This window comes from Embiotoca jacksoni, unplaced genomic scaffold, assembly GCF_022577435.1.
Source record: "Embiotoca jacksoni isolate LCO1_2020_lvr unplaced genomic scaffold, fEmbJac1.0.p SCAF_3, whole genome shotgun sequence".
Taxonomy (NCBI): domain Eukaryota; kingdom Metazoa; phylum Chordata; class Actinopteri; family Embiotocidae; genus Embiotoca; species Embiotoca jacksoni.
The window spans coordinates 21,891,881-21,904,115 of record NW_027185381.1 but is presented as its reverse complement, the minus strand read 5'-3'; the positions used below and the strand labels follow the sequence as shown (position 1 = coordinate 21,904,115).

The 12,235-nt window shown below is 42.2% G+C and overlaps 1 protein-coding gene across 2 annotated transcripts in view; it reads left to right on the top strand.

Moving 5' to 3' along the window:
* The window catches only part of tspan9a (tetraspanin 9a), a 159,641-nt gene that overhangs the window by 79,488 nt on the left and 67,918 nt on the right, over positions 1-12,235 (top strand). Inside the window, exon 4 of one of the 2 annotated variants that reach the window (XM_069162469.1) lies at positions 12,042-12,121. In XM_069162469.1, the coding sequence (XP_069018570.1) occupies positions 12,059-12,121 (63 nt within the window). In that variant the 5' untranslated portion in view covers positions 12,042-12,058. Of the gene's footprint in view, positions 1-10,956; positions 12,122-12,235 lie in introns of those variants that run through there. The other variant, XM_069162468.1, reaches the window with a different exon arrangement.

Below are 12,235 nucleotides of genomic sequence, written 5' to 3'. Positions count from 1 at the left end.
TGTTTCCAGATACTCAAAGTAATACATTACTTTATCAGTTGGTAAACATTCAAATGTATTTATATCATTAGTGCTGTCCACATGATGTTGTTGCAAAGCTGCAAATTCCATTTTCTGCTTGGGCAACCTTTAACACCGTAGGGGATTCCACAGGGAACTTACTCTACTATATATGTATGTTATCGATTGGGTGGTGTGTGTGTGTGTGTGTGTGTGTGTGTCCATTTTCATGTATCGGTGTATCCTTGGAACGCTGTGTAAGAACGTGAACGTGTATAAATAAATATTTTTGGGGAATTATTTGTGTATTAGAGAGTGCTTCTACTGAAACAGATGGATATAGTGTTGCAGTGACATTATGTTTAGAAGATAATCAGACAATGTGTTCCCGTGTTTACAAGGTTGTAAAGGAGGCTCCTTGTGGCTTGTTCCACACCATTTTTGCAGCTCTGTAGACATCTGCTGTTTTCATTCCCCCCACCATAGAGGTGAAGAGGCTATGTGCATTCTTTTTGTGTTGTTTACATAAATCATCCATCAACTGTAGTTTTTTTCCTCTACTCCTTGTTGTTTCACATTGTAGTCTGTTTAGACAGGAGCTTTCACAAAGGTTGCAGCCAGGATTTATTTTCATAGAAAAGGTGTGCAGACATTGGTATCTCTTACAAGTGTAGTAATATTTTATCTGTTGCTTTATCAGCAGTTGCTCATTCATATCTGGAGGTTGCTCCACAAACACAACGAAATGACAGCTGCTTGTTTAGAGGAGGGCATTAATCCCCAGCAGGGCAGTTCCTGTAAAAGTGAAGGGATCCAGGGCATTTTGCCACAGTCTGCTACCTTCGTCTCTCCTCTCTCCTCTCTCCTCTCTCGCCCTGTCTCCTCAGCTCTCTTCTCCGGGGTTGCCCTCCCTCTCACACATACCATACCCAGTCACACATGGGCATTAGGGGCTTGCCATATTGTGGGGAGGTGCAACCCAGCTGGTAAGATTGGAGCTGAACTGAGCCGGGCCATCTTCTTCTCTCTACAGGTTTCCACCATGGTTTGATCTTTTTTTCTTTTTTTTTTTTTTTCTCTCTGCCCACTTCCCTCTTTCTCTTTCTCCTTCATTCTGTGGGTGTGCAAATATCATTTTATGATGAGATTATGTTAATGTTAAGACTATGTATCATAGCCAGCCCGAGATCATGTGGTGATCAATGTCCCTGAGGTACAAACAACTGTCTGGAAGTGTCAAAGATGGAGATGAGATGTATTTGTGATGCACACAATGGTGAAGCTCCTCAGGCATTCTGTTGTGTCTTTAATCCATCCATGTCTTTGAATCCTCAGCCAGGAGCCTCGCACTGAATAGCGTGACAAGCAGAGAGAAGCATACTTTACCATTTCATGCGCTGTCTTTCCTCTCACAAAATATATTTTGCAACCCCTCTTGTGCAAATCCAACTTTCTGCATCTTAACCTCAGCGCTGCACAGCCATGCGACCTCCTTTCTACAGCCAAGTAAAATATTGATGAACTCCATTTGATCCTCATTGCTGTGTCAGCAGCTTCCTTAACTTCCCTTCAAAGACGCAGCGTGTTCATCTGCTTATTGACTGACGCTCATGTTGTGCAGACTTCACATGATGCAGACATGTGCCGTGTTTGGCGCCAGCTGTTTCCCACCCTCTTACGAGTTGGAAACCAGATATGAAACCGCGATGTTGACCTTATTTCCCGCACAGACCGACGCTTTAATCCCGCTATACGAACAGACAGGACATCATGCACAGATTGGAGCTGAGAGGGGTTTGTCCCAGACAACATACAGTGATGTCCACTGCAGCCGTCGAGAGAAAACAAATACAGAGAAAGGGCATATCGTACGTAAAGGAGTCCTCCGTGAGTCCAGAAAACACCACATGCTGTTAACCAGATTGTCTGTCATGGACCGTTTGTTTGTCCACCTCCCACTCCTTCTCTTTTACATATGTCTTGTCTCACCCTGTCTAACCATATTGCACCCAGAGGACATTTTTGGCTTTTAGCTCTCCGGCAGGCCCTATAACCTGTTTCCTTGAAGCACAAGAGGAGATTTGAGTGTTTTCTTTGGCTATCTTACGAGGCGACACACGGACACAACTCCCCCACAGGGCTTCGAGGTTCCAGAGCTAAGAAAGATCTGGCCAACATTTATTCTTCTGCCTCCGCAGCCTTAAATAGTTTTAATGTCGTGCCTGTGGCATTCACAGCGTATGGAAACTTGAGCTGTGAGTGGCATCGCTTCCCTTGCGGTTGCCATTTTTTCCGTGTGACACGGACTCTTGAGTGATACATACGTCCTCTTTATCCCGTCTCTCTTTTACTTCCAGCATAAAAGATCCATCACCTGCTTCTATTTTCTCTCATGGGGGGGACATCCGAGTCAATCGCTACAAAATGAATCCTCGGCCATAACATCCTCTGCATGCCATTTTCTGTGTTGGAAACCTAGCTAGTTGCAATAAAAATTAAGGGAACAAGGTTGTGATTTCTTTTTGAGAGGCAGCATGCCATTGGCAACCCACACAGTTCAATTGACTTATTCTTCTGGGACACCGTCTATGCCACTTAACTCATTAAATGAGGGTGCTGGTGCTGGAAGAACAACCAATTTTGCAGCTGCTTTTCAGAGACTCTGAAAATGTATTGAGGCATTTATTGCTTTAAATAAATCCATCAACAATGATTGGACTTTAAAAGTGCCAATTCTTTCCTTTATGCCATATTTTGAACAATGAATGGATTTGCTCATTTTCACAGGTGCTCTAGCACATTAACTAGTGTTCCTGGTGGCAGCATGCTAATGAGGTTATTGACACCTTCCATGACTCTACTTTCCTGCCACTTTATTTTTTTTTTAAATTTTGTGTACATGTCAAATCAATTATGTAATTTTCTAGGATCAACATCTTGTGTCATTTTTTTCATTACCCACTGTGTTCCACTGGAATGCATCATGAAAGACCAAACTTTTTATGAGTAAAACTAAAACCACATTTAACTGCCTAAAATTTTATTGTTTGAGTTTTTGATTTAGAGAAAAGTTAATAAAAAAATACAAAATGTCTAATTAGCATACCAAGTTTTAGTCTCCAACTTATAAATACACATTATTTGATTCCTTATATTTGTTCAAGAATACTTTCAACGACTTTATATCTATATTTTATATATTATTACCATATTAATAACAGAAAAATCTGAAATGTGCCACTTTAAAATGATCACTGAAGAAGAAATTCAGCTCGCTTTTTTAAAGACTTTAATTAAGACAGGCCCAGTATATCGATAACAGAGCCCTGAACTCAGTGGCTTGATTCCACACTGAACTGGATAAGATATTGCTGACATTTCATCTTGTTCATACAGTTATGACTCTCTTAAATATTACATAAAGCGTAGGACATTGGTGGACATAAGTTATTCCCCTCCTTTGATCAACATTATCAGAATGCTGTGTCGCTCTTGATTTATCTAAGAGGCTATTCTGGGATTCATATAATGTACTGCTATAGACATCACAGTCATTTGACCCCCCCCTGCGACGGCCTTTATTGATAGGGCTTTACTGCACTGTGATACCTTGTTGCATTTCAATGGCGAGAGACGCTTTCTGATCTAAATGCTAATGTACTATCCTGTAAGCGGAGTATAGTCACTTTACTTGTAAAACCCTGCCTGTCTCTCGTGTCCTACCTTATCTCCCACCGCTCTGATGGATGTGCTTGCAGGAATTAAGTTTAGATTAGGGCTCTGGCTGCAGGAGTGACTTCTGGGGCCTTGCGGCTTTGTGTGTATTTCATGTTGTATGGGTGTGAGAGTGTGTGTCTGTGTGTGTGGGCAGACCGCGTGCACCTCTGTGTCTGCTGGTGTGTGGAGATGTCATAACTGCTGCTGTTTCGCTCATCCTGACAAGAGCTGCAAAGATCTGTCCGCAATTCTCAGCAGTTGGTTCCTCTTACACAATGGTACTGGTCAGGGGTTTTCCCACTTGAGAGGAAAAATACACAGTTACACAACTGAAATTTTCTGAAATAAGTGTATTAGATAGGTCTGGCGGAGCAGTGTCGTGCTGTGTACATGGTCAATAACACCAACTGTTCAAGTTATTTGACTTTAAGAAATAGTGCTTGATCCTTTTGCAGCTTTAGCGGCATTATCAGGAACCTACACATGCTATCACAATTGGATCTTCAGGGGAGCACGATGTTATAAATTCCTAATTAACACCCTTTTCCAGACACCTTTATTGACTTCTTGGTTGCAAATCACCAAGAATGACTGAAGAATGGCACGTCTGTCTGGCCGGCCTCTTCTCCGAGGGTAATATTCAGGGTATCATAAAAGGGCAAGATAGAACTATAAATATCAAACCAGATTGACATGTGATTTTAATTTGCTTGGCAGATGAGACAGATGTCAGAATTAATTACTTCTCAGCTCATTTCTACATCACAGCGTTGTCTTTGATCAGTCCGGGCAAATAGGTGCACATCTTACTGTTTATTTAGTTTGAACTCATACTGTTTACTTTTCCCAAAGTATATGGTCCGGGCAGGACATGGTCATGTTGTCTGTTTGTGTCCACAGCAACGTACTTGGCCTTGAGAGGATCTAAGGCCCACTGACAGTGACATATTGTGTGGGAGGAAACCTTTTGTAGCTTTAATCCTCTCCTTATGCTCAGGCCTTGATCACACATTCACACCAGTACCATGTGCTGTTACATGTCATTTACTGCATGTCTGCAGGTCTGATATGGTTTCACGTTGACTGATCAAAGGTATGCATCATAAATTCCTTGTGTAATATGAGCAAAGATAAATTAGCTTGTAATAGTCTTGTAGATATTTTTATCCTATTAACACCTCGTAAAAAGCAGCAGTCCCATTTTTAATTCTTGAATTATAGTAATTTAGAAGATATCACTGTCACCCGAATCTGCTGTTGTTTTTGAGATTGTCACATTTTCTTAAAGATTTCATAGATTGCCATTTTAAAGAAGCCGCTGTTTTATTTTTGGGATGCCGTCATGAGTGAGATGACCTTGTGACTGTGGCTGTGCAGGTCATAATTCAATTCTTAGTCAGTAAATCGGAGACATTCAGTGGCAGGATATCAAAGACATGAAAAAGTGCTGACATTTACCCCAAGAAAGACATAATTCTGTTTATCAATTTGGCTAAAAATAGTGGGTCTAAATTTGAATCTCGCCAAGGCATCTTGGAAAGTTTGGGAGCATGCAAGGGGATTGAGTGAAAACAGGTTTTATATATCAAATTAAAAACAAATCTTGATTGAATCTCTCTTGGACGAGACAAACTTTTGAGTTCACGAACATCAAAGATTTGAATCAGATCTCATTAGCACGGGTAAATATTTTGAAGAATTCTGTATCTGTATAGATGATGTAACGACGCACTGCCGTTACCTGTGCTGCGGACAGTATTTAAGAGATGTGATGTGATAAAGATGCCAAAGAGAGAACACAATTTTATTAAATGTATTTATTGTTGGACTGTGGATGCTGGGAGCCCTGTGCACAGCTGGGACGTTGAGTGGTTCCTTTTGTTCTCCCTGGGAACAAACAAATTGACAAGTGCAGTGAGTGACTGATTGAACAGACTGATTGTGATGTCTCATTAGTTATGTGACAGAACAATGGAGCATATAGAGTGCCAAGCTAAAGATTAAAGTTGGTTTATATTGTTGGTAAATATTGCAACAACTCTGTTTCCTCTTCCCAGGGTGTTTGGGCAAAATAGCCCCCCCCCCCTCCTATTTACAGTTCCAGGAAGTACCAACCACAGGAAGTGGGTAGGGGGGAAGTCAAGATATGTGTTGCTTTTGATAAATTAGGTGTTGATAATTTACTCTATTTATAGGGACTGTAAATATTTCTAAATTATTATTGATATCTTTGGGTTTGTGAAATCATGTAAATATTTATTGTAAATAAATTGTTGATATATATATATACTTGCCTGTAGATGGTATGTCTGGGCTAATTAGAGTGAGCAAATGTATATAAGGAGCTCAGTTTGTTTGTGTAGGGAGAATGGTAGAGACTGGTGGGAATTGGTAGGTGATGGCGAACCTTTGGTGTGGTGTTATTAGGTCAAAATAAATGAAACTTCATCTGAAACCCCTCCTGGAGTCCTGATCTGCTCATTTGCCTCCATGGCCACTCAGGCATGTTAACAGATGACAACAGCACAGTAAATGACACCCACCTGCAAACTCAACATATTCCCCTAAATATCACCCACTTATCTCGTGACCATGTGTGACTATATCAGCTGTGTTAAAGAAAACTATGGTCTTTTATTCAGTGAAATTTTGGGCAACATGAAAGTCACAGATGTTCACATCTAGCATTTACGCTTTGACTAACAGGCTTATTAGTCAAGCTGTCTGTAAAAAGTCAAAAATGATAATATCAGATTATTACATAAAAAACAACACACAACACAATAAAAGCAACCAACAGAAAAAAGTATTCATTTTAGATTAAAAAAAAAATCTGAGAAAAACAAACATCTATCAGTAAAAGCTGCCAAAACAAACTTCTGAAGCGAAAATAAAAAATTAAAGCCATCAAAGTCTTACTCAGTCTTACTACACAGTTATGGTATCAAAAAACATTCTCTCAAGCAAACTCACCTTTCATACGCACTAGTCTGTCATTTTGTTGCCATGCTTCACAGATGAAGTACGCCGAGAACACACCTTATCAAAAGCCTATTTCAACTCAAAAATCAAAGCACTATAACGTGAATGGATTTCATTTCTCAGCACCCCCCCCCCCCCCCAGTTAATATTTTGTCCTTTTGTCTTCTCTGTTGTACCGACTAACAGAGCCTTTCTGTAGCTTTAGCTGATGGTCTGCAAAATACCTTATGATTCTTAACTTACTTTGTATTTTTGTCAAAGGAATCGGTTGTTCTGCTGGATTCTGTAAACAGGACTTTATGTATGAATGGAGATCGATTAAAACTACAGCTAATAGCTTGGCAGTGGAAAACTGGTACAAAAGGCCAATAAAATAAGCGACTATTCAGGTTGGATGAACTGCAGATGTGACACTTATAAGCTGTATGAATGGGCTAACGAATGAGCATTCCAGTTTAATTATGGGAAATATAGATCCAGTATTTTTTGAAGTTCAACCCATAGTTTGGGCTAAATGTCGGGATGCTTTCAGTACTGATTATTTGTTTTATTGCAAATCCCTTTGTTTATGAAAGTAAAATATGTCTTTAATATTCCCCAGCTGAATTGCTGGGAAATAGATATGTTCCCTGTTTTCCAGAGCAAGCCTGAGTATTGGCCCACGAGCTGAACTGACAAAGTAAACCTCAACAAAAGCCACAAACATGTGCAAACAGTCCCTGTATATATTATACTGATACATATATTTGAGAACTATACCACAAATCCACTGCAAGTAGCTTCGGTAGACATTTTCCGATGCATGAGATAATATTGAAGTCAGTTGCCTGCAACTTAAATCCATGGTTCTAATGCAGTATTTAATTGCACAGGTCTTTAATATTCAATAGTGACAGACTCTAAAATTTACTACAAGTCTGTTTAATAAATCTACCATCCGCTGTTTTCAGGCTGGAATGTCTTTATTATCCAGACCACACACTCTCTGTCTTGCATACTTAAACTTCTTCTTTTGAGGAGATATTGGATGACACATTCTTGATACTACGAATGTGTCATTATCTGCTTATAGTGCCCTGACACGGGTGTAGGGTTAATTGTTTGCCTCCCGTTACCTTTTGTGAAGCCTTTTCTGAAGAGCTCTTGCAAAGTCCCACTTGGTTCCCTCCGAGCTCTAATCTCCTCAGTCCTGTCTTTGCAACATACATATGTTATAGGAGCTGCCAGATTTACTCTGCACGAGGGAGAATGTTTGAATGCAATCTCATCCCACTCACCCCTTCTATCTAAGCCCAAGTGCTCGCTCTGCTCTGGTCTGCTCTGCTGCTGCTCCACATATATTTTTTTCATCTTCTCTCCAAGCTTCAACTCCTCTGTGTCATCCCACAGACGTTTGTTTCTCCCGAGTCCCGCTTTGTCTCCTTTTCTCTTGCTCTCTCTCAGCCTCTCAGCCTAATGCAGTAGCACCCTGTTACTCTGTGTCGATAGATGGATCTACGCGGGCTTGGATGTGTCCTTCAGGCTACTTGAGGAATCAGTGACATGCACACTGAGAGCTCCATGGATGGTCTGATAAATGTGGGCAACTCTCAGAGGGAACAGTAGTGACGTAGATTGTATTGAATTTGAATTAGTGGCCAGTTTTTCATGTGACCTCGAGGAGGCTGATGGGAAACCTTTCCACTTGAAACTGCGCACCTGTTTTAATTATGTGAGTGGTATACCTGTGATAGCTGTGTGTGGAGTTGCTACCTTTAATAGATATCAAATCTGCCATCTGCAAAAAAAACAAACGTGGATGAACACTTTTGAGATTTATTTGTCAAGGCTAAAGTGAAGCGTTTAAATACAGGTGTCAGAACAAAGTCTTCTCCAGGTTGACAGAGGAACATTGTGTAATATTTTATTTAATAATTCTTTTCAAGAACACAGAAACCTCAAAAGATGCATTGTCAGCATAAAAAATAGTCATACTCTTCATTACCTCCTAAAAAGTAGAAATGTATGATTTTCTCCTGAAAGCACCAATACTGTACCAGTTTTTGAGAAGTATTCACATTTCCTCTTCATAAACAAAACAAGTGTCAGGATAACCCTTTCATAACACACACAGGGTATTTTTTAGTAATGACTCATTTTATTAAAGAAATACTGTGGCATTTTGGGAAATGTGCTTGTTGTCTTTCTCGTCTAAATTTAAATGGGAAGACTGACAAAATGTCTGTAGGGTAAATATAGTTGTACAAAATTATGGCGAGCAGTCTGTTTGTGTAGCATAGCATAATAAGGGAAACAGTTTGCCTGGCTCTCCGAAGGTAACAATACCTGCCTACTAGCACCCCTTACGCTCACCAGCTAACACACATTCTCTTCAATTTGTCTGTTACACGATGAAAATGTAAAAATGGCAGGTACTGTAGTTCTTTTATAGTTGGCTATGTGCTGGAACATTTCTGGGCTGAGAACAGACACTTTCCAAAGGCGTCGCTGGTGATGACAAGACTTCCAGAAGCAAAACAATAGTCTCGCACATATTTTACATCAGTAAAACTAGATCTTATTTTAATGTGCTCTAAAGGTACACCACCATAGCTAAAGCCTGGTTTTGCATAATTTCTCTGTGTTTTACCCACAATACGTGAGCTTCCTCGCCAAACAAATGGACACAAGATGGCTGGATTACCTGGTCTTTGTCAGATGGGTAGTCCTGGATTTACCTTTGAGACCACTGAGTTAAAGCTCTCCCTCCACCTGCCTGTACGCTTGGCCATCACCACCACTCAGCGCTCGACCTCACATTACCGCAGCCGGGCAATGTGCAGTCAAGCGCTGGTCCTGTTTTCACTAGACTCGAAGAAAAGTTAATACTGACAGTCAATAAGGGCAATTATACTGTTATTTTAGTTGTTACGGTCCAGTGAGGGTAAAAATTAAGGCCTGGCAAGCTCACACAGACAGACTGATATTGATTATGGTGACAATTACCTTGTGTTAATAAAAGTGACAGTGACTGGCTGTTGTTTGAGGATCCTCTACCTTTCAAACTTTGTTCTCTGATGGTGTTATTCATGGAGCTATTTGGGGGGTGTGGACAATTTAAAAATCAAAGCATTACAATATTTTGTCAGCTTAGTATGTGAATGAGCAGGGCTATTCAGCATTTAACCCCGGCTTTGAGTCAGAGAGTGTTCAGCATCTTAAAGCCAGTATCCTCTTTCCGTGCTTCAGATGGTGCCATAATTCCAAAGCCTGGACGCTGTCAGTTAATTGGGTTCCCTTACATGGATGTGGGCAGTGCAGTGATGAATAACACATAGTAAGAGCATGACCGAGCTGCAGCTTAGTACTGTCGCCACCACCCCCATCATTTCTCCCTGTCAGTAGCCTCTGACCAAAGACGCTGGCAAAAGAAGAGCAGGAGTTGGTCCCCAGGCTCTACAGTGCAGCAGTCCACTGCTCCGGGTGTGTGTGTGTGTGTGTGTGTGTGTGTGTCTGTGTGTCTGTGTGTCTGTGTGTGTGTGTGTGTGTGTGTGTGTGTGTGTGTGTGTGTGTGTGTGTGTGTGTGTGTGTGTGTGTGTGTGTGTGTGTGTGTGTGTGTGTGTGTGTGTGTGTGTGTGTGTCTGTGTGTGTGTATAGCACGGGTCAAATGCAGAGGCTCAATTTCCCCATAGGGATCAATAAAGTACTCCTTCTTCTGCTTCTTCTTCAGATGCAGAAATCCTTCAAGGCATTGTCTGCTTTTTCAAGCTATTTGTCAGACATATATGATAAATCACTCGCTGTCAGAATTAACTACGGTTTATATATGGCAACATTAATCAATACATTTTCACGGAATAGAATAATGTGAAAAGCCTCTGTAAAATTGCAGGTGTCAATGTCATCAGCAAGCCGAATGTCAAAGCTTTTCATGAGCAAAAGAACCTGCCAGCAAATTTCCACCTCACAGCCCTTAAAGCTGCTACTCCACACACCTTCCCACTTCATGTGTTGTTGTTTTTTTGTTATATTTTGTTGATCTCACCTCTGACCTTTCAATTCCCCCGATGGAGATAAAATTGCTGAGTATGTATAGTCAAAGCAAACACGGTGATGGGCTTAATAAAGACACGGGGAGTGGGTAGGAGGAGCTCGGGTCTGGTAGCAGCTGCTGCATTGGCTGTCTGCTCAGCAGTGGGGAGGTGCTGAGCGGGAGAGAGAGCCATAGAGCGAGAGAGAGGGAGAGAGCTGGGGGAGGAGGGCAGCGCTCTTGTTCAGAGATAGGGAATGCCCGTTAGTTGCGTCTGCCGATAATAGCACATCAGCCAGTGCGCTGCTATTGGGAGAGCAGAGCACCGGCAGTGCGGAGGACTGAGCCGCTGAGCCCAGAATGGTACACTAGAGGAGACAGGCACACACAGAAAGAGACAGAGCGAGACAGGCAGAGTCAGAAAGAGACACACAGAGAGAGATAGACCAAGAAGAAGAGTACATCAGCACCCACAGAGGGAAGAGGAGGTCTGAGAAAGAGCGAGGCAGTGGGAAGAGGAGAGAAGAGAAAAAGGAGGGGAGTAAAGTTACCAGGTCAGCAAGAGAACGTGGAAGTGGAGCAGCTGAGACTCACGAGGGTCTCACTCACACTGGAACAGCCGGGCAACGCAATAAGCAGCACAGGAGGAGAGTGATATTACAGGAGGGGAAAGAAGGAGTGCTGTAACTTCTTCCCAGAGAGACAGTCCTGCGATAAGGCGAGGGTAATGCTCCTCGCAGGACCCTTCTGCACAGCGACTTCAGGATTATCACAGCAAGACAGCGGCAGCAGGCAAAGGACACTTTTCCCTGCCAGAGGTGCCTGACCAGTCCACTTCAACTCACTTCCATTCAGAAGACTTTCTCATCCAGCTGTGTGTTCTGAGGTGGATGTAGTTGTGCTGCTGTGTGGCTTTTATCCCTTATTGCTTCAGAGAGTGAAGCAGTGGCAATTTGGAGGGCAAGTTGCTCTGTCCTGTCATCTCTGAGACTATGGTAGACTGTGCGTCAGAGAGCCATTCATCAGCAGCTGCAGCCCTAGAGCATGGAGAAGTCCAGCAGTGAGGAGTCAGCCATTCACCGTAGCCCCTCCGTAGATAGCCGTGACTCCGATTTTGCTCAAGCCTCCACGTCTGGCCGCCCATTTGGCGGCCGCGGCTTCACTGCCGGCGCTTTCTACGGCTCCACGGGGCCGCGCAAAAACGCGCAGCAGGCACAGACTGGAGCGGCAGCTGACGCCGGCGCAGGAGACAAGACCAACAACAAGTACAGCTCACCCAAAGGCAGCAAATACGTTGTCTTTTACCTGGATCTATCCTTTGTCTTCCTTTTAGAATTCAAGAAGTGCAACATGGCAAGAGGCTGCCTCTGCTGCTTGAAGTATATGATGTTCATCTTCAACCTCATCTTCTGGGTAAGTGGCTCATTATTTTCTTGATACGGTTCCCATTAAACTTGTTCACATTGATCTAGTTGATGTTAATGCTGTGTGGCTCGGAGGATGAGGCCGACAGAGTAAATCTGGCTT